This window comes from Grampus griseus (genome assembly GCF_964374135.1).
Source record: "Grampus griseus genome assembly, chromosome: 1".
Taxonomy (NCBI): Eukaryota; Metazoa; Chordata; class Mammalia; order Artiodactyla; family Delphinidae; genus Grampus; species Grampus griseus.
Genome location: NC_139017.1, coordinates 41,406,344 through 41,429,007, shown reverse-complemented (window position 1 = coordinate 41,429,007; position 22,664 = coordinate 41,406,344). Strand labels below are relative to the sequence as shown.

The 22,664-nt window shown below is 48.5% G+C and overlaps 1 protein-coding gene across 1 annotated transcript; it reads left to right on the top strand.

Moving 5' to 3' along the window:
- Positions 1 to 6,056: 6,056 nt before the first annotated feature.
- On the top strand, positions 6,057 to 7,860 carry LOC309821616 (Golgi-associated RAB2 interactor protein 4-like; the record flags this gene model as incomplete). The annotated part of the gene is made up of 2 exons (XM_082653096.1): positions 6,057 to 7,011; positions 7,115 to 7,860. The coding sequence occupies 2 exons, from the start codon at positions 6,057 to 6,059 to the stop codon at positions 7,858 to 7,860; spliced, it is 1,701 nt and encodes a 566-aa protein (XP_082509222.1).
- Positions 7,861 to 22,664: the final 14,804 nt, after the last annotated feature.

The window sequence follows — 22,664 nt, the reverse complement described above, 5'->3', positions numbered from 1 at the left end:
ATTAAGCTTCATCATGTAATACTAATAAGTGGGCCCTATTAACATTTCCATTATCACAGAACAAGGAACTGAGGACAGAGGGTCTGCATAACTTTCCCAGGTTCATGTGGCTTCTGGTATGATTTGAATCCAGACCATCAGGCACCAGCCCCCACTCTGTCGGTCACTGTGCTGTGCTCCCTTTCTGTATTATCTCACTAAATAAAGTCATGTCCCCGTGCAGTCAGCCTGCTGGCTATTCTAAGTGCACACCACATTGCAACACCCTCTTCTCAGCCCAGCTTCGATTCACTTGACTCCCCTAGACTCCCCTAGGAGGCTGGTGAACAAAGAGAACAGACATGTGACCTGGGAATGAATTGACACCTCTGCGTGGTCTTCTCCCAGCAACATATCAATAGTTCTCTCAGTTTTTGTTGTGTTTTCCAGGATCATGACTCAGGTACCAAGAAGAAAAGGAAGATTATAAAGGAATCAAACACAGGATGCACAAGAATATCATCTGCGATCAAGATAATCTGCTGGCCATCCGCAGCGGTGGTTCAGGCACATCAGAATCAGCATCTGGCCAAACAACAGGGTAGGGACACAAATTGCACCCCCACTAACCACTCCATTGAAGGTACTGTGGAAATAATACCAGCAAGTAGATTCAGGAGCAATGGCTGTAGTTTGTACAGCAGAGCCTGGATCTGGCTGAGGGAGGATTGGGCAGGGAAGGTGCCTACTCAGAGCCTGTGCAGCCACTGCCCACTCTTAGCCAGGCCTTAGTCCAAGCTGCTCAGAGGATTGGTCAGTTCCTAGTCAGTGAGACCCTGGGGGCCTGTAAACTTCATCTGTTAAGCCACCAAAACACCAGCCCAGTAGACCCTGTTCCCAGCTAATGAATATTAACTGCTCATCATCCAGGTTTGAATATTAACTGCTCATCATCAGTTGAAGATGATGCTAATTCTCTGTGCAACTGTCAGTGTGGGCAGTTGGTTTGGAATGTCCTGGGTTCTGAGTCAGTTAGGGAGTCAAGTAGACTACTGGTCATTCAGGGTGGTCACCTGACCACCAGGAAGTCTCACTGCAAATCAGCTGCTAGACTCAAGTGCTGAGGGGGAAGGGAGGGGAGATGCACACATATTTGGATACCCTGGTCCATCAGGGGGTCTTCATTTGGGGGAAAGGCATTGTATTTGGGGTCAGGGATTGAAACATAGAGCCAGGAGTTGGGTCCAGATTTGGGCCATTCTCTTGGGCCGGGCACCTCCTCTGAGTACCAGCTGTCTCCCTGCAGCATCCTTGGGGCAGGAGGATGTGGGAAAGGGAGTGAGGAGAGCTCTTGGTTTGCGTATCCAGGGCATGATCTCATGTCCATGTGTTCAGGAATCTCTATCCCCAAGGAATCAACTCCCTCCCCTGCCTCAGACCCATCACTCATCAGTGTTGTGACTCTGGGCAAGTTACTCAATCTCTCTAAATTTCAGTGCCCTGAACCATAAAATATGGGTCACAGCCCCTACTCTGCCCACCCCACAGTGCATCACAAGAAATAATATTCTTTCCATGAGCTCTAAAACTTCTTACTCATGTCATCAATGTGAAAAAGTACGCTCTAACCTCCTGTTTGCAGCCTCCTAGGTGGACTTTCTGGAGACAACCTGCTTATTCTTCCAGGCATTTAATACTTGAACATTTATGTAGGTAGCACTTATGAAGTACCCATCATTTTTCTTCAGGCTTTGTATTTACTAACTGTTAGCCTCAGAACATAATACAAATAAGCAGGTCCAATTAATATTTCCATATCAGGGCATTGCTCACAGAGGCATCAGCCGTGCTCCCATCACCAACGAGTCCAGGACCTCACACAAATCGGGCAGGAGCTTATCTACAGCGAGTTCAGGTCCCACCACCGAGAGACTCAGCAGGATCAGCTCTTTCTTCAGGAACGTCAGAGCCAGTCTCACTGCAAAGACAGTGGCCTCCTCACGCGATAAATATGTGAGCATCCTGGCGAAGCCAGTGGAAGGGACCTGAATGGAGGCCGTCGTAGAGACAGCAGAGAGTGGCCAGGGGCTGGAGATCACTGGAGGTGTGACATCTGACACCATGGAGCCAGTGACCGCTGAAGCCCATCAATAGGACCTACAGCTGGGAGCTGCAAAGGGGACCAGGGCTCAGGGAAATACCCCTGGAGAGCCCATTTCAGCTTCCTCACTGCAATTTCAATAAAAAAACAAACAATCTGAGAATGCATGCAGTGTTTTGTCTGAATTTCTAGGTCCCAAAGCCCAGCTGTAGCCTCACAGTGGATTCTGTGATGTCAGCTGTGCCACAGTCTGACACCCAGTGTCCAGTCAAGGGCAGCCCCACCTCACACACATGCTCCGCGCCAACAGCAGTGCTGCATCTGGACTCCACTCCTTTCTGGCTTTGCCCCCCAGGGCCATGGCTCAAAGTCAGACTATGGTCTGGGAAGCTCTCCTTCACTATCCCCCTATGCTTTTAATAAACGCTTATTCCCCAGGAAGGTCTGTAAACAAAGCAAGAACAGGACTCATGTCCCCTCGGGCTATTCAGTGGACAGAAATAAGTATTAGCTAGCAATCAGAACCGCAAGCACTCTCATCTAGACTTAGCCGTTCCCTGCCCAGGTATTAGCTCGCAATCAGAACAGCAAGTATTAGCTAGCGTGCCATCGTAAGCATACCACTCGATGACATTTCACAAGATAAGCAACCCCACGAAACTAGCACCTGGCGAAGAATCAGAACATCACTGCAACTCTGGAAGTGCCCCCTTGCAGTCACTCAAGGGTAACCACCACCCTAGCTTCCAACACCATAGATGAATGTTGTTTGCTTTTTCAACTTTACATACTGGAATCACGTAGTATGTACTCTTTGACTCTGGTTTCTTTCCCTTAACATTATATTTATGAGGTTTGTGCATGACTTTCCTGGCGATCGTCCATTTATTTTCACTGCTATACAGTATTCCAGTGTGTGATGATACTACAACTTATTCTGTTATTGATTTAAGTTATTATCAGTTTTGGGCTATTAAAAATAGTGCTATTATGAACATTTATATACAGATCTGTTGGTAAAAATATACATAAACTTCTGCTCGGCATATACATAGGAATGGAATTGAATATATGCATATGCTCAGCTTCTGATTATACTGCCAAGCTATTTTCCTTCCAAAATGACTGTGGAAATAATAATTCCCACCAGGAATGTATTAAAGTCCTGGTTCTTCCACATCCTTGCCAACATTTGATACTGTTTAGCTCTTTCCATTTAGCCATTCAGGTGGGATATAGTGACTTTTCTCCCTTTTTCATGATAAAAGTATACTGAAAAATATATAATTGGGCTTCCCTGGTGGTGCAGTGGTTGAGAGTCCGCCAGCCGATGCAGGGGACGCGGGTTCGTGGCCTGGTCTGGGAAGTTCCCACATGCCACAGAGTGGCTGGGCCCGTGAGCCATGGCCACTGAGCCTGCGCATCCGGAGCCTGTGCTCCGCAACGGGAGAGGCCACAGCAGGGAGAGGCCCGCGTACCGCAAAAAAAAACAAAACAATCAAGTAATCAGCTCAATAGATGCAGAAAAAGCATTTGAAAAAAAATCAATAATCCTTCATGATAAAAATGCCCAGAAAACTAAGAATAGAAGTGAACTTCTTAAACTTGACAGAGGGCAATTCTGAAATAAAACTACAGCTAACAACATACTTTATGGTGAAAGACTGAATGATTTCCCCTGAGACAGGGAACAATGAAAAGATAACTGCTCTTAACCCATCAATTAAATGAGCAGGAGTGTGTGTGTGTGAGATTGTGATAAAATTCACCACTGTAATTTTAGAGTGTACAATTCAGTGGCATTCAGTGCATTCACAATACTGTGTAACCATCACCACTATGTAGTTTCAGAATTTTTCATCACCACAAAAGGAAACCCTGTACTAGCCATTCTCTGCTCCCTCCAGCCCTAGGCAACCACTAATCTAATATCTGTCTCTATGGATTTGCCTCTTATGGCTATTTCCTATAAATAGAATCATACGATATGTGGCCTCTTTCACTGAGTATAATGTTTTCAAAGTTCACCCATGTTGTGACATATATCAGTACTTCATTCCTTTTTATGGCCGAACAATATTCCACTGTATGGAGGGACCACATTTTGCTTATCCAGGCATCTGTTGAGGGACAGGTGTGTGTATTTTAACAGAAAGATGGCCTTTATCCTCAAGGAATGAATCTCTATGCTGGGATTTCAAGCATAACATCAAACTGGAGATAAGAGAGTTGGCAGCAAGGGCCTTTCTCAGAACTTTCAAGTCACAATTCAGAAATCACTTGTTCTCTGACTAGCTCTGTGGGAGTGGCAATGAGGCGGGATGTCTAATGGTACATGCTCCCCACAGGCGTCAAGGCTTCCAAACCACTTCTGCCTGGTAGGGAGGTTACTACAGGACGGCATCTGGCAGGCTCTTGGAATCAAAGCTTACATCTCAGGCTACTCACCCCCCATTTCACTGGGGGAGGACATGTCATAAGAATAACTAGGTTTCCACACACAGGCTGTTGCACAAGCATAAAGGAAGGGAGGATCTGAGTGCTCCCCTGGATAATTTAATCCCCACGTCAGCCCAACTGCTGTCTTGGGTTCTCTCCATAACATATATACACACATAAAATTAATTACGCAGCTTCTAATAATGCACCAAATAGGTCTTCTTAAAGGTAGTTAAATCAGTCCAGTTTGAAAACGTCTGGCTGGGCCAAGCTTTCTTTGTGAGGCTAAGTACTGTAGTGGTTCAGAACACCGGCTTTAGAATCAGGTAGACCTACATTCAAATAGTGCCTCTGCTACCATTAGCTCTGGGAATTTAAACAGGAGATACAACCTCAATTTCTTCACCTATAAACTGGGAACAGTAGTTAACAGTACCAAACTCAGTGCATTCTTACCACCATATGTGAAGAATGCAGCATGGTGCCTAGGAGAAGCAATTTTTTTTTTTTTTTTTTTTGGCAGCTTGAACCTTTATTTTTAGTATTTTTTTAAAAAGCATAATTAGAAACTTTCAATACAGAAATAATCCTAGCAAAGCATTTAAAAGTTTTGTTGTTCAACAGGAATTTCACATCAGGTCCACCAGGATGCCGGTCCAGCCCTGAATTCCCCCTCCCCCACCCCCCGAGAAGCAATTTTTAATGTCATTATTAAAAATCACCGTCGTCAACGTTTACTGAGATTTTATGAGAGGACAGACTAAGGATCGCAACTGCCAACTCTACGTTATTCGATACAATTAAACCATGAGCTTAAATGGTTCAAATTTATCCCATCATCTTACATTCCTATAGATTTCATCCAGTAGCTGAATTTGGGGGAGGAAAAGAAAAAGGACCCACACAAAACTTTCCCAGTTGAAGACATTTTTATTTCAGTACGCACCTGAGTCCCTGGCAGGATGGGCCTGTCCTCCGCGGGAGGACATGTCCTCCCCCTCCTTTGGGAGAGGATGGGGGCCCTGCCCTGAGGGGACAGCTGGGGGATGAGGCAAAGGGCTATGTGACAGCGATAGGTCACAATGAGGCAAAGGGCTATGCGACAGTGATAGGTCACAAAGGGCACCAGAGGATAAACAGGCTGTGCCAGGGGGTTAGGCTGAGAAAGTGGTCACTTCTCTCACTAGGACTGAAGTTCACCACAGCCTCTTGGGGAGATAAAAACCCAGAAGCAGAAGTGAGGGGAGGCAGAGGGGGAGCCTACCATACCTCTCTACACACTTGAAGAGATTCAGCCTGGGGTCCAGGCGCCCTACAGCGTCCCCGCTGTGATCATCTGTGCCCCTACCCACGCCCCTGCTTCTGGGAGACCCTGAGGCAAAGGTGGGGCCTGTGGGGCGGGCTTGGAAGACCTGCCATAGGGCCGCCTGTGTGTGACGTACGAGCACCGCAGCTCGCTCTTCTGCCAGTGAGGCCGAGGGAGGGAAGAGCCAGGGGCCCACCTTAACCGTGCTGCCTGTCGTGATCAAAGGCAGCCATGAGTGGGGTCTCTCTGCTCCCGTATCACATGGCCCAGAGCAGCACCGGGGTGGGCCTGTTCAACACCACCACGGGGAAGCTGCAGCAGCAACTGCGCAAGGGCGAATACCACATATTCAAGGACGCACCGGTATTCGAGAGCGACTTTATCCAGATCACGAAGAGGGGAGACCTGATTGACGTGCACAACTGTGTCTGCATGGTGACCGTGGGCATCACATCCAGCAGCCCCGTCCTCCTACTCCCAGACACCATGCTGCTGGCCCGATGGGCCACCGGCTGTGAAGAGCACGCTGAGCACAGCCAGGCCACCAAGGGCAAGAGCCACGAGGCTGCAAAGACCTTAGAGCTCACCAGGCTCCTTCCCTTGACACTCGTGAGCATCTCCACTCACAATCGTGAGAAACAACAGCTGCGCGTGAGGTTTGCCACTGGCCGCTCCTGGTACCTGCAGCTGTGTGCCCCTCTGGACGCGCAGGAAGACCTCTTCACCTCTTGGGAAGAGCTGATTTACCTCCTGCGACCACCAGTGGAGGGTCTCAGCTGCACCTACGCCGTTCCAGCCTGGGACATGATCTGCATGCCTGTGTTCGAGGAAGAGGACGATGGCAGGAGCCCGGCAGTGGAGGATTTCCAAGGAAAGTGGGATCAGGACCACGTGAGCATCTGCAGCCTCCACTCGTGCTCTGAGCTGGCCGGGGCCACGTCCGCAGCTTTTGCTGGTGGGGAGGGGATCCAACTGGACTCCCACAAGCCCGATACCATGCCCGATGTGGCCACTGCAAAAGCAAAACCTACAGTGCTTGACAAAGCGTCAGCATCACGGGCAACGACAAAGGTGGAGACAGCGGGGGTGGCAGGAGGCACCGCAGCGGGTGCTTTGAGCGTGGCAGTGATCAAGTCTCCTGCCCCTGAAGAGCAGAGCACGGCCACAGCAGCCACAGCCAGCAACGGTCCAGGAGGAAGCAAAACCAGCATAGCCACTGGGGGCACTGCCAGAACATCCCTGAGGAGCAGGAAAACGGTGCTGCGAACAATTCAGGGTATGCTTGGCAGGTGCCGCGAGCTCTTCAGGGTATGCTTCCAGCACGTCCACCAGCCTCTCCCCAGAGGCCGGCGTGACTGTGGTCGGAGCAGAACCCACCAGCAAGACTGCTGAAGGAAGAGCCGACGAGGAGGACGAGGGGACCCTCGTCTCAACCTTGCCACAGGAAGGCAAAGTGAGTGAACAGGATGGCAGCTCACAGAGGGTGTCCCAGGCCCGCAAGGGAAGAAGGGAGAAAAGGGAGCACTGGGGAGAGGACAGAGCTCTTACGAGCCCCTCGCTCTGCAGTTCAGTGGAAAGCCACCACAAGGCAGCAGGGAACAAGACCATCCAGAAAGCAGCTGGCCCGTGCTCAGGCGGCCGCAGAGCCACTAGAGATGACCAAAAGGACAAAGGCCACGGCAGCCCGGGGGGCAGCGAGCAGGGCACTGCTCACAAAGGCATCAGCCGTGCTCCCATCACCAACGAGTCCAGGACCTCGCACAAATCGGGCAGGAGCTTATCTACAGCGAGTTCAGGTCCCACCACCGAGAGACTCAGCAGGATCAGCTCTTTCTTCAGGAACGTCAGAGCCAGTCTCACTGCAAAGACAGTGGCCTCCTCACGCGATAAATATGTGAGCATCCTGGCGAAGCCAGTGGAAGGGACCCGAATGGAGGCCGTCGTAGAGACAGCAGAGAGTGGCCAGGGGCTGGAGATCACTGGAGGTGTGACATCTGACACCATGGAGCCAGTGACCGCTGAAGCCCATCAATAGGACCTACAGCTGGGAGCTGCAAAGGGGACCAGGGCTCAGGGAAATACCCCTGGAGAGCCCATTTCAGCTTCCTCACTGCAATTTCAATAAAAAAACAAACAATCTGAGAATGCATGCAGTGTTTTGTCTGAATTTCTAGGTCCCAAAGCCCAGCCGTAGCCTCACAGTGGATTCTGTGATGTCAGCTGTGCCACAGTCTGACACCCAGTGTCCAGTCAAGGGCAGCTTCACCTCACACACATGCTCCGCGCCAACAGCAGTGCTGCATCTGGACTCCACTCCTTTCTGGCTTTGCCCCCCAGGGCCATGGCTCAAAGTCAGACTATGGTCTGGGAAGCTCTCCTTCACTATCCCCCTATGCTTTTTATAAACGCTTATTCCCCAGGAAGGTCTGTAAACAAAGCAAGAACAGGACTCATGTCCCCTCGGGCTATTCAGTGGACAGAAATAAGTATTAGCTAGCAATCAGAACCGCAAGCACTCTCATCTAGACTTAGCCGTTCCGTGCCCAGGTATACACCCTGGAGAAACACACATGTTCTTAGAAACAACTATGAGAATGTTTATAGCAAAAATAACTTAACAGCAAAACACAGGAAACAGCCCAAATTTCCATCAGCAGAATTAATACAGCAGGATATGAAGAGAGTGGAATATTTAATAGTGAAAAATAAATGAGCTACACATATTAGCATAGATCAACTTCTCATGACTTTTAAAAACATCAAAAGAATGGGATACAATTCCACTCACGGAACCATTCTGAAACACGCTCAAACGATGTATTGCATAGGGTACGTGTTTTTAAAAAATGGTAGCTAAAAATGAGGGAAGAGTAAACACAAAATTGAGGACAGTTTTCTCTAGGGTGGAAAGGCTAGGTCAAGGAGGTTGACACAAGGCTGTTAGTGCTGCTGGGAATTGTTCTGTCTCTTAAGCAAGATGGTAGGTACACAGGTGTTGTAGTTTTCACATTTTACTAACTCTGAAATCAGGATGGTCCTACAATCACCGTGGCAGTTGTGATGAAGTTATTGCCAATGGCTTTCTCTTTTTTTCACTTTTATTTATGCACAAAAGTGATGTCGGAAAGGCTTGGCATCTTTAAATTACATTTATTTAAGGTAAAGTATAAGAACACTTGTTTGGTTATTAGGAAAAGAAGGAACGATATGCCTGTTTTACAGGTGAGAACACTAAGGCTCAGAGAAGGTAACCTGCTCCAGTCGCACAATGGGATCTTTGCAGAACACTGATCCACCAGCCCACTTCTTTTTGCAAAGCCCTGTCTGTAGTATGCGAAGGAAGCAAGCAAGCCTGAGATAGGACCAGCACAAGAACCCGAGGCACCAGCATTCTTACCATCATGTCCCAAAACTACAGAGATGAGCATCAATTTTACTAGATTGAGGGGAGGGAGGGGTGGGGGCTGGGAGCCGGTTTTCGAACTTCAGTGACCTCACAGTTCTTAGCTGGCCTTATCTCGAGAGCATCCAGACCACCCTTGAGCTGTGTCTGGCTCCCAGGCTTCTACCTCTAGCCTCTGGCATGACCCGGGCTGCAGCCATAAACAGGCTCCCACCTGGAATTCCAGCGTTCACTCCTGGAACGTCCAGCATCCAGTCCTCCTCCAGCCACTAATTAAACTTTTGAATGCCCTGCTCAGAAGGGTTTCTCCATACCAAATCTTCAGGAACTTTTTTCTTCTTGGGGCTCCAAAACCAAATCCTTAAACCTCACATGAGGGAGATTATTTGTTAGGTCAGAGCATCCTTGTTGATTGGACCTTCAGTTTGTGACTTCCACAGACCTCATCACGGGAGGGTGGGGAGAGGTCTCTTCTGTTGGTGGAGGGAACGGTGGGCACTTGGTGGGGAGCACTGACGAGAAAGGGAGACAGCCCAAGACCTACACATATGCGCTGTTTCCTCTGGTCCTCTGGTCGGGACCCCAGGATTAACCCAGAGCTTCCGAGAAGACTAGGAGGTGCAGGGAGACACAATTAATGGTTTACTCTCCACCAGCTTTTCCTTGGACCCAAGGTGGAGAAATTACAAAAAGATCACATCACATTCCTTTGATCTTATGATTTCCACACAGGCAAGTGCAGGTAAACACTAATCTGAAGGAAGAAAATGCATTAAAAACACGTGCATAGGGACGTCCCTGGTGGCGCAGTGAAGAATCCGCCTGCCAATGCAGGGGACCCGGGTTCGAGCCCTGGTCCAGGAATATCCCACATGCCACGGAGCCACTAAGCCCGTGTGCCACAACTACTGAGCCTGCGCTCTAGAGCCCACGTGCCACAACTACTGAAGCCCACACGCCTAGAGCCCGTGCTCCACAGCAAGAGAAGCCACCGCAACAAGAGAAGCCCGCACACCGCAACGAAGAGTAGCCCTCGCTTGCCGCAACTAGAGAAAGCCACGCGCAGCAACAAAGACCCAATGAAGCCAAAAATAAATAAATTTATAAAACAAAAACAAAAACACGTCCATAGCCCTTAGCTGTTTATAAAGTTCTTGAATGTGTGTGCCCCCTTCCAATTCTCACATCTTTCCATTTTGCAGATAAGCAAACAGAAGTTCAGAGCATTTAAAGGACTTGCTCAAGGTGGGAGGTGATGGTGCAGAGAGGGAGCTACCTCAGTGCAACAACTTTCAGACAGTGTGCCAACCTGGTCCCACACAGAGGTACACAGATGGTGGAGGAGACAGGACAGCACGAGTAATTATCACAACTCTGAGTGACAAATACAATGAGAGACGTGTGTTTGGGGACTGGATCTATTCAGAGGAGGGGTTCTGGGGCATGGGAAGGAGTTGTGGGTTAGGGAAGGCTTCACAGGGGAATTGGCACTTTTAAGGATGAATAGGGCTCAGCCAGGTGAAGGAAGTATGAGGAGCAAGGGTACAGGTGGGGGAGGGATGGGAGGTGATCAGGCCACAGGAAAGAGCGTGTGCAAAGTACAAAGGCTTGAAACACCACGGTGTGTTGAGCAACTACAAGTATTTCAGTACTACTGGTTGGAGGGCAAGAGAGGAGGGACGTGAGGCTGAAGAATCAGGCAGCTGGGTCTTGGGTAGCCTGGGGTACTATTTGAGCGTCTGGGACTTGGGGAACCACTGAAGGCCAGCGTCTGATGGGAGTAAGATCTCTCTGGCTCCAGGGTGGAGAGTTGATGGGCAGGGGGCTGTCTGGAGACACGGGGTCCTCCAGGAAGCCACTGCATTCATCCTGGCAGAGTCGGGGAGCCCCGAACCTGGGTGGCACTGGGGAGACAGAAGGGGGCAGAGTCGGGAGGTGTTGAAGAGACGGAACAGGACAATTTTCCAGCCCACATCCTGAAAGACGGGGAGCTCATGGTGTAGGTCTGGCCCTCATCTAAAGGAAGTGGAACTGACAAAAGTGGAGGTGACTTGCTCCGGTGGCGGCTATTGGTCAGTAGAGTGGGTGGCCAGAAGAGAGGCTCACGGGAAAGCAAGGAGTAATGTGTTAAGACAGAAAACAACAGCTGCTAGACAGCTAAGGGTAAAACATCAGGATAAGGCAGCCAAGGCGGGCAGTGGGGCTTCAGCACTTGGAGAGGGGCAGAGCCCCTGAGCAGTTCCTTGTTTATCTGGGCAGTGCTTCCCACAGAGCCCTCCTCCCCTGGGCAAAGGGTCGCCCCAGAGAGCCCCTTGTGGCCACGTGCTGGTACTGCAGGTTGGCAGTTGAATGAGGGGAGTCAGCACTGAGGCTGAGTCACCGTGACCCTTTCCCTTTGTCACACCACAATTAGTCTAATGCCAACCCCAAAGGTGTGAGCTAGGGGAGGTGAGGGGGTCTGGGCAATGAGGATGTGTCTCATCCAGGCGGCATGGCTCCAGGCCCCTGGCAGTGGAGTGGCAGAGTTGGAAATGGCTGAAAGGTTCCTGAGAGGCTGGGGATCCAGACCCAAGGGGACAATGAGTGACCACCAAGAACAGGGGTGGAGTTAACGCCAGGGTCCCTCTGCAGCACGGAAGTCATTTGAGAAATAACTGTTGAACACCTACTGTGGGCAAGATAGGAAATCAGGGACCATGAGGACGTTCACATACACACACACACACACACACATGCTTGTAACACAAATCACAGTGTGGTAGTGGCCTCAGTGTGTAGAAAGAGGCTTCACAGAGAAGTGGAGGGCTTAGCACAGGGATGGCAGGCTGAGTGCTCTGGCAGAGGGAATGGTGTGATGGAGAGAGAGAAGGGCTTGGGAGATGTTCACAGATGACAGACAAGTGCAGTGTGCCCAGGGTGTAATGTGCTCGGGAGAGAGAGTGGGGTGTTCGGTGGGAAATGAGGCTAGAAATAGAAGTAAGGCCACAGCATAGAGGAGGGACCCAGAATGCTGCACAACTCCCCTGAACCCCATGATCTTCATTACTGCAAATGGGACCTGTAACCCAGGGGTGAGGGGTGTGCAGAGTTGGCTTCTCCAAGAGCAGAAGGGCAAGGGAAGCCTAGACTCTTCCCCTTTGCCAGTTCAGAGAACGTGAAATGGATAATGGAGGCCCATGGCTTCCCACACTCTGTCTCAGAGGACATTATCCCACAGGTGTGCTGAGGTTGATACCCCTCATCCTGGGAGCACCTAGAGGACCAGGCCACTTGGCTTTGGCTGCCAGGAGCCCCATCTGGTACCCCAGTGTGTGCCATTCCAATGCTGTCATTTTCTGCATGTGCCACGGCCTGTGAAAGGTTGGGAAACATCTTTCTAGATATGCACATGCACGTACATGATACAGTTTGCAGGTGAACTGTGAGTGCAGCAGCAAGGAGCTGCTGAGAAGTACCTTCCCTGGAGAGCTAGCCTGCTCCCCACAGCTTCAGCTGATGCTCACGTCACCCCTCTTTTCTTTTCCCACTGACACTTTCACAGTCCCAGGACCCTGCCATAATGCAATATACACTGGTTCAAGGGAAAAACAAGAACAAATATATTGCTTTTCAGAAAACTAAATTAGTTTTTTAAAGATCTATCCTTGGCTTTGAGATCATGTCCTGCGTCCTTGTTTCTTAACATTTTATTCTGAAGTGCAGTTGAGCCTTAAACAACACGAGTTTGAACTGCTCGGGTCCACTTAAACTTGGATTTTTTTTTACTAAATACATACTACAGTACTACACAATCCATGGCTGGTTGCACCGCAGATGTGGAACCGTGGATTCAGAGGGCCAACTGTAAAGTTATAGACGGATTTTCACCTGGGGGCGGGGAGGTTCCTAACCCCTCTGTTGTTCAATGGTCAATTTATAACATTCATGCAGGAAAGTGTGCCATCGTAAGCATACCACTCGGTGACATTTCACAAGATAAGCAACCCCACGAAACTAGCACCTGGCGAAGAATCAGAACATCACTGCAACTCTGGAAGTGCCCCCTTGCAGTCACTCAAGGGTAACCACCACCCTAGCTTCCAACACCATAGATGAATGTTGTTTGCTTTTCAACTTTACATACTGGAATCACGTAGTATGTACTCTTTGACTCTGGTTTCTTTCCCTTAACATTATATTTATGAGGTTTGTGCATGACTTTCCTGGCGATCGTCCATTTATTTTCACTGCTATACAGTATTCCAGTGTGTGATGATACTACAACTTATTCTGTTATTGATTTAAGTTATTATCAGTTTTGGGCTCTTAAAAATAGTGCTATTATGAACATTTATATACAGATCTGTTGGTAAAAATATACATAAACTTCTGCTCGGCATATACATAGGAATGGAATTGAATATATGCATATGTTCAGCTTCTGATTATACTGCCAAGCTATTTTCCTTCCAAAATGACTGTGGAAATAATAATTCCCACCAGGAATGTATTAAAGTCCTGGTTCTTCCACATCCTTGCCAACATTTGATACTGTTTAGCTCTTTCCTTTTAGCCATTCAGGTGGGATATAGTGACTTTTCTCCCTTTTTCATGATAAAAATATACTGAAAAATATATAATTGGGCTTACCTGGTGGCGCAGTGGTTGAGAGTATGCCTGCCGATGCAGGGAACACGGGTTCGTGCCCCGGTCCGGGAGGATCCCACATGCCGCGAAGCGGCTGGGCCCGTGAGCCATGGCCGCTGAGCCTGCACGTCCGGAGCCTGTGCTCCGCAACGGGAGAGGCCACAACAGTGAGAGGCCCGCGTACCGCAAAAAAAGGAAAAAAAACCAAAAAACTACATATATATATATATATATATATATATATGTAATACGGTGACCTAAAGAAAATGGTAGTTTTGTTGTAATGTCCTTAATAGGCAAAATTTAAAGTTGGTTTCCAAATTAATTTTGAAATTTCACACATCTCTGAAATCTTTAAAGTCTTGTCTATACATTTCTAAGGATTTTTCATTGCAAGGGAGCTTATATTTTTAAACACCTCCTACCATCCTGTGCCAGTACCTTTTGCTTTGTAACAAACTACCCCAAAGCTTTGTGGCTTAAAACAACAGTCATTTTCTCATATTTTATACATTCTTCTACATGAGAACTCTGGGTAGGACTCAGTGGGGTGAATCTTCTCCTCCTCGTGGTATCATGCGAGGTTGGCCAGTAGTCTGGCCTGGAGAGTCAAAAGTAGCTTCATCCACATATATGGTGCCTTGAGGGAAATGGCTGGAAGGTGGGCCTCAGCTGGGACTGTCAACGGGAAGGCCTACGTGTGGCCTCTCCAGCATGATGGTCTCAGGTAGTCAGATGGCTTCACTCAGATCAAGTGACCCAAGATAACCAAGTGGAAGCTGCTTCTGACTGAGCCTCAGAAGTCACCCAGCGTAACTTCTACCACATTCTGTGGTTACAAGCAAGTCATAAGGCCAGGCCAGATTTGAAGGGAGAGGAACTAGACTCCACCTCTTGACAGGGAAATGGCAAGACCATGATGTAGAACATGGCGGGTGGCAATATCATTGTGGCCCTCTATGGAAAACACAGCTTGCCACTTCCCAACCCTACCCCCATCCTAACAAAGTAAACCTGGCCCGGATGTGCCCGAGGAGCCCTGAGGTAACTGTGGGGGCCCCCTTAGCCCGCACGCTTATGCTCTTCCCTCTTCCCCATTTTCACTTTATTTCCCTACTCCCCTCTCTTCCTCTCCCCTATCAGTTGGCTAAACTCACAAGGACTCCCACTGAACCTTTCTTAGTCCCTTCCTCCCCAACTCTCCCCACATACCTTCAGGCTCTTTGTCCTCTGAGTGACAGATTACTGGAACACCTAGGGCCAAATCAGGTCAGGCCCAGAAGGATCTTGGCTAATCCCACGTGCACTTTACAGATGAGGAAGTTGAGGCCTAGAGAGGAAAGGGACTTTCCCAAGGTCCTACTTCAAGTAAGTAGCAGAGTTCTGGCTAGCGCAGCACAAAATACAGCCTCCAATGGGTCTTAAAGAATGTCAACACTTGCTTTCCACTTTGGACTTCCTGAAACTAAAGCCACTCGTTTCTGTTTCACGTTCATTGCCTCACCATCACAATGTCCTTTTGGCCTCTTGGTTCAGGAGCAAAATCAATGCTGGCAGGCTTCTGTGCCCAGAGAGGCCTGTTCCAGCCCTGGCCTGGGTCTCAGCCTTCAGAGATGGATGGGGGGAGGGGGGAACACAGATACGGCAAGTTGGGATCCATATAACCAGCCCCCCTCCAACCACCTCCTTGTACCCCAGACACAAGTAGCTTCTTTTGATCCCAAAGTCCAAGAATTCTCTGAATTCAAGAATCAACTAGCAGCCAGTTTTGAAATTTTCTGGGCATCCAGGATTTAACTTAGGGTGGTGATGACTGAAGTCAGGCTGAGGATAAATTGGAGATGATGTAAAACAAGAAGACACAACTCTTAAGGCCAGGTCCAAGAGACAACAACCCTGTTACATTCAAGTCTATTTCCTCCGTTCACTTCAAACAAGCGGACTATGGGGCCCAGAGTAGTGATCCCAGGCTGGGCTATCAGACATCCCATAGCATCAGCAGCTGGATCTTCTATTTTTTTGGCCGTGCCTCGAGGCATGTGGGATCCTAGTTCCCCAGCCAGGGACTGAACGCTTGCCCCCTGCAGTGGAAGCACGGAGTCCCAACCACTGGACCGCCAGGGAATTCCCAGCAGCTAGATGTTGAGGGAAGAGCAAGGGCTGGAGAAAAAGCAGGCGGCTGGCACATTGCTCTGGGATCTGAGCAGTAATGATGTGGAGAACAGCCTGCTGAGAAGCCTCTCAGAACTCTTTGTAATCCACCAGCCCAGTGCTTTCGGCCACAGAGAGCAGTTCTGCAAGCCGGTGATAAGCTGAGAGTGGGACACAGGTGTGCTGTCAGGGAAGTCACCTTAGGCCAACAGTGAGAGTCCCCAAGGCTGTCTGAGTGCCCGGGACAGAGGGAGAAGTGGCATCTGTGGAGGACTCTGTTGAGAAGAAGGAATTGAAGTAATTCTTTTCAATTGGTACAGCCTGTAACCTCCTTTAGGGGAGTGGCCATGTCTTATTGTTTCTGAGTCCCCAGGTGCAGCACACATATTAGAGGCTCCATAAATGTTTGTTATAAAGACCTACAGTCACCAGTCCATCCGTCATTCTCCTGCATCCAGACACAACGGTGACCTTCCATGGTCCCTGCTCCCCTCCTTCCAGCAGTCCTCTGCCAGCTCTAAGTGATGGGAGGCCCAGGACATGGAGAGAGACCATTAATAATGTTCAGTCCCTTCTTGCTCGCAATGCCAGGCCCTCCCCAGGGGCCCTCTATTGGGAGTGGTAGAAACAAGTCACGAAGGGTCCCATGCCTTTCTTTCTTGCTGGGGTCCCTTTCTCCAGCCAAACGAATACAGGAGCCATTTCTTTTCCTTCATACTTCATACTCCCCTGCTGGAGGGAGAAAAAAGAAAAGGAACCATCATCAGCTAACAGTGTTATTTCCTAGCCTGTGGTTGGCCAGAGCCCATGCCTGGCCCTTGTCCACACGGTCTGCTGCTGTGACTGCATCAGCTTGAGTAGAAATTGTATGAGCAGTTGCCACACTGGGCACAGGGCCAAGAAATTAGCAGCCCACCCCGTGTTTCTCTCCAAGTTCTGCAATCTTTTTCACTGCATCTTATTTGGGGCTGCCGCATATGACAATGTTTGTATCGACTGAGTCCTTCCTCTCAGACAGCTGCTGTTCTAAGACCTCTATAGGGATTATTGTGTTTAGTTCTTTCTCCACAGCTCTATGAAGTAGGCAATGTTATTCCCATTTTACAGATGAAGAAGCTGAGGCACAGATGAGTTCACATAACTTACCCAAGATCCCAGGGGTGAAGCCAGGATTAAATCCAAAGGGGTCTGACACCGAAGTCCACACTCCTGACCCCACCATGGGCTGACTCCACGGAGTGCATGGTCTTAGAAGGTATCAGACCCTGCACTATGGAGAGTGGCCAGCCTACAGCCAGCAGTCAATAAACTCCATGGCTTAGAGACATGTGTGGTACTTAGGACAGTGGGTACTGCACCAGGTGCCAGCCTCCCCCAGCTGTGAGGGCCACTCCACCTCCCTCTGCTCCTCTGCCAGGCAGCACCCTTCACTCAGGTTCAAGAGTGTCGTGGCCACCGGGGAAATGAGTGGTATTTGCGGACGGGGTAGCTTGCTCCTTCTTCTGGAAAAACAACGCAAAGTCCTGTCCTGCTGTCATCTGTCTCATCTGCAACCACTTTAAAATCTGTCATCTGCACTTTCAGGCTGTGACACCTCAGAGACCCAAGGGGTGACTTTCCAGACCCCAGCAAGAAACCCCCGTCTAACACCCGCCTGGCGAGAGAGGATGGAAATGGCTCCTGGGAAACCTGCCTGGCCACATGCTCTCTAGGACTTGCTAGATAACAAATGTCCACCGCGTGCCATCCTAACTGGCCATGCAGTGCTCACCACCAACTTGCCTCTACTTACCCACCCACTCTTGCTCCTTCTTCCCTCTTCCCTTTGTCCCCGCCCCATGGGCTGTCTCCGTCTCCACTGAAACGCTCTGTCTCACTGGACCTTCCACATCTGCTCTCACCCCTTCCCCCAGCTTCGCTCCCTTCTGACTTTCACTCAGATCTGAGGATGCCTCCTCCCACCGGCCCATGCTGAGGACCTGCAGGCCAAGGGGACAACGGAACCTCCTGCCTACAAGTCAGGGCTGCCGCACTCTCTCTGGGGATGACGCTGCCTCCCTCATCACCTCCCTGGGGCACAAAAGCTGAGTCTTTTTGCGTTAATTCCCTGGGTTGCTTTCCGCGGCATGCTAATTTATGCAAACTGAACGCAAATGAGTATAGAAAGCTATGTGACCCCGGATTTACTGGAAATCAGCAGCTCCCCTGACGGGAAGACTTAGGGAAATTCTGGAATCTACTTCCCAAGAGAAATTTAAAAATAGAGTGGCCTCCAGTTGGGGATTAGGGAGGGATGTGGCTTGGAAGTCATTCGGAGAAAGAAACACAGTCTGGGTTCCCTGTCATTAGTAAGTGACCCAGCAAAAGTCAGAGGAAGAGAAAGCATCTGGCCGCCAAGCCTTCCCCCCTTCTCCTCTCCTGGCTCTGAGCTCTGGTTCAGCCCCATGCCCTGCCAAAACCTCCCAACGGGGCACACAGTGGAGGGCAGAGCACCCAGGGCATTACTGCATCTCTGAAACAAGGCATTATTTATGTCCCACTCCCCATGACAACACTCTGCTATTCTCCTCTCTTCTTGCATCTCCTACATTGACCCCCTTCTACTTGTCCTCATTGGGTATGGCTGATCAAGTGAACAGAATGTTCTGCAATCTGGCCAGAGTGGTTAGGCAGCAGTCTGGATGTTCCAATAAAGAAGACCTCAGAGGATAGCTCTGGGGAAGGTCAACTCAGGCACAAAGCCTTAGGCACCTCATTTGCAGGAGGACCATTCCAAGAAAGGACAGGAGAGGAGAAGGTATCCCCAGAAGCAACAGCTTCCGTTCTTCTGCCCCTAGGCTGGGAGGTGCTGAGTAACTCCAAAAGGTAGAAACTGACGTTTTCTTAAAGATTTCAAGAGAAGAAACTATTTTTTCCAAAATCTTTCCAACAGACTACTAAGCGTCATCGGAATGTTTTTACTTATATTAACATAATTGCTTGGTGCTGCCATGGAAGTCATTTCCTTCTGGTTCTTTCCTCCAAGTAACTAGAGTATAGATGCTTCTGGTTTTTAAGGTAATACTCCAGCAAATCCTTAACACATGTCATGAAAAGACCTTAAGACAAACTCCCCCAAGATTCAGGGACTGCCTCACTGCTTCGCTGAAAGGAGATGATCCAAACTGAACCCTCCACTCCAGGGGACAGGAGCTGTGTTCTCATCTGTGTTCCCCTAACTTGGTAGAAAGTTTGTTGACGGCCAAAACTTTCAACTAGTCAGTATTTGGGGCTACTCAGAGGAAAGAAAACATGCTCTTCCATATATTTAAAAGGGAAGGGCACACTGTGTATCAAGCATGTTATATATATTATATCTTTTAAGTCTTACAACTATCCCAATAGATGTGCATCATTCCCATTGTACAGATGAAGAAACTAAGGCTAAGAGTTAAAGGCATTTGCCCAAGGTCACAGAGCTGATGAATGGGTCTGGCAGAACCTTCTACTGCTCATTAGTATCCATTTTCTCCTTTTCTTTCTAGGCACGCCTTAAACTGTATTTCCTGGTCCTCTTGCTATTAGGCTGACCGCATTACTGAATTCTGCCAGTGAAATAGGGACAGAAGTGACTTTGCCACTTCCGGTCCTAGTGCATAAAAACTTTGGTCCATCATGCCATTTCCTATCACTATCTGGATGACCCAGGGCACCAGGAAGCCATAAAGATGGGAGGAGCTTGCTCCCTGAGTGACTACATGGAACAGAGCACCCTTCACCTTGTCCTCTGCTACCTGCACTGGACTGTGACTTGGATGAGGTAAACCTTCACCGTGTTAATCCACTAAGAGTTTAGTTTGTCCTGACAGCATGGTGAAGGCAGGATCTAAAACCAAATCCATCAGACTCTAAAGACCATCCTCTCTCATTAAGACATATTGCCACAAATACGGCAGAAATATAAAAGCCATCTATAAAATATTATCTAATCCCACAGTTCACCTCTCTCCCACCATGCCTCTCCCACAAAAAAGAATTAGATTCCTAAAGATTTTAGAGGAAACTGGATAAACAAAAACATAAAATCAAGCAAGCAATCGACAAATATTTGTTGACTGCGCACTACCTGCCAATCATAGACAAATCTGCTTTTGTTGTCACCTTGAGGTCATGAACTCTGCCCTTTGCTCTCCCGGATGGGAGGGAAGCAGAGGACAAGGTGGGAGGCAAGCCTATGCCTGTTCTTTTCAGCAATGAGATTCTCCTTGGTTCTCCCAGTGTGTTAATGAGCTACCTGGGGAGTGTCTGATTTTATGTTTGAGAAGAAGAATAGACTTTCGATCTGAAAAACATTTTTTAAATTTAAAATACATTGGGACTTCCCTGACGGTCCAGTGGTTAAGACTCCACACTTCCACGGCAGGGGGCGCGGGTCTGATCCCTGGTCAGGGAACTAAGATCCCACACGCGTGAACACAATAAAAACACTGAGCATTAAAAAAAGGAATGTAACTATATATTCAAAGGAGATTTTTTAATTCTTTTAAAAATAAAATAAAATACATTATTTTCCTGAAGTTTCACATTTTACAGATGGGCAGATTGAGACTCAGAGAAGCTTAGAACAGCCCCAGGCCACAGTGACAGAAGTTAAATTTGAACTCAGCTTTGTCTGATTCCAAAGTCCTTGCTCATTGCACTATGCCAGTGTTTCTTAAACTGGGCTGCTCTTCAGAATCACCAGGGGAATAGTTAAAACACAGATTCCTGGGCTTGGCGCCAGACTTCCAAATCACTGACCTTGGGCACACCTCCCCAATCTCTCTTCGCACACACCCCAGGCCTGAGTGAAGACCAGCCAAGTTTGGGATCCACTTCTCTGCATCTCGCAGTGGGAAAGCTAAGAGGGTACATGGATGCCAAGGGAGTGGAGGGGTAGAGAACAGAAGGGGGCCTTCTATGGCCTTGTCCAGGGCTGGCCCTGCTCACAGTTGAGATCCTGGCCATGAGACCCAGAGGGCAATTAACGAAAGCAAGAAAAGGCCTTTTGACTCAGCTGTTTTCCTTACATCTGCTGTGCAAAGAGGGTATCATGCCTGTGGAATTCTGCTGCATCCACAGGCATCTCCAGACCTATTCTTAAATTCGCCAGGAATGAAGAAAGAAGAGTCTGCCAAGGTTCAGAATATGCTAGTCATTTTCCTGATTCAGTAAAACCGCCTTGATTTAGTGTTCATTGCTTCCAAGCCTGTGCTCTCTGAGAGGTGACTGGGATGAAACTGACTGCCACACTATCTTGGAAGCCAATTCATGAAGAATGGAGACAAAACCGGCAGGAGGGTATTGCTTAGCTGTGAGGAACTGAATGGTTACTTGAAGAAACATTTTAGCATATCTGTATATATCAAGAGGCACTACAGGAGCTCTGCTGGGGAACAGTAATAACTGCTGCCATTAACTGAGAGCTTAGTTTGTACATAGGTTGACCCTATAATTTATCATCCAAACTGAGCAATTGTGAAAGTGAAAGTTGGGAGAGCTATTAGTAATTTCACCAGGACAAGGGTAAACCAGAATATCCCAAGCAAACTGGGATGTATGATCACTCTATCCAAAACTCTGAGCCAGATGGGTTTCAAATTCACACTTTTAAAAGATTTTATAGGTAATACTGTACTTGCGTGTGTATCACACACACATACAAATACCCTAGAGGGATCCAGGGCATCACCTCATGATCAAACATTATATTTCTGCAGCAAATATATGAATATTCACAAGAGGGATAAACAGATACTTCAGGTCAAATTTTGCCAGCCAATGATTTCTGAAAAATACTTGTTTTCAGAAAAATTTTTTTCAAATTGTGGCAAGGGCTTGTGGACCTGTACCAAGAGCTTTAAGTACTTTCCATACTGTGGCAGAGGTGCTAGCTGTCCCACTTTAAAGCTCCTCCCCTTCTTTGACAGTAGGTAAGTGCACCCATGGTCGTCTGGAATAAAGACTACATTTCCCAGTGTTCCTTGAAGCTAGATGTGGTCACGTGACTGAGCTGTGGCCAATGAGATTTGTTAGTGGAAAGATGTTATCAGGACAACCCACAAGTACAGGTACAGATGTACCTGTTGTTGACAGAGGGCATCTATTCTGATTAATTGAAATTCATGTTGTAAATACTTTGAAAATTACTTCTGGTGTGCAAAAACTTCTAGGAAGTCTCTTTAGAGAGATGGGTATGCTCTTCTCCCCCCACCCCCCCTCACCCCCCCACCATCCTCCTTCCTCCTGGCTGGAGTGTGGACATGATGGTTGGACCTTGAGCATCCACATCACTTTTGACCACGAAGCTGAGGGCCACAGCTTCTGATGAACCAGAAAGCTGGTAGGGTCTTGGGTCTGGATAACTCCCTGGATGGCCTACCTCTGGACTTTTTATGTGAGAAAATAAAACCGTTTTGATTTACGGCACAATTCATTTGTATTTTCTGTTACTCACAAAGGAACCTGTATTCTAGGATTTGCTCTTGGCCACGCCTCAAACTCTCAGATGGTGATCATGTTTATTTCTCATTCAAAGGCCTGCAAGTGGGCTGCGGTGGCTCTGCTTCAGACTGGGTCGTGTTCACATCTGCTCCACGCGTCTCCGAATTCTGAGACTAGTGGACGCTCAGGACGTGTTC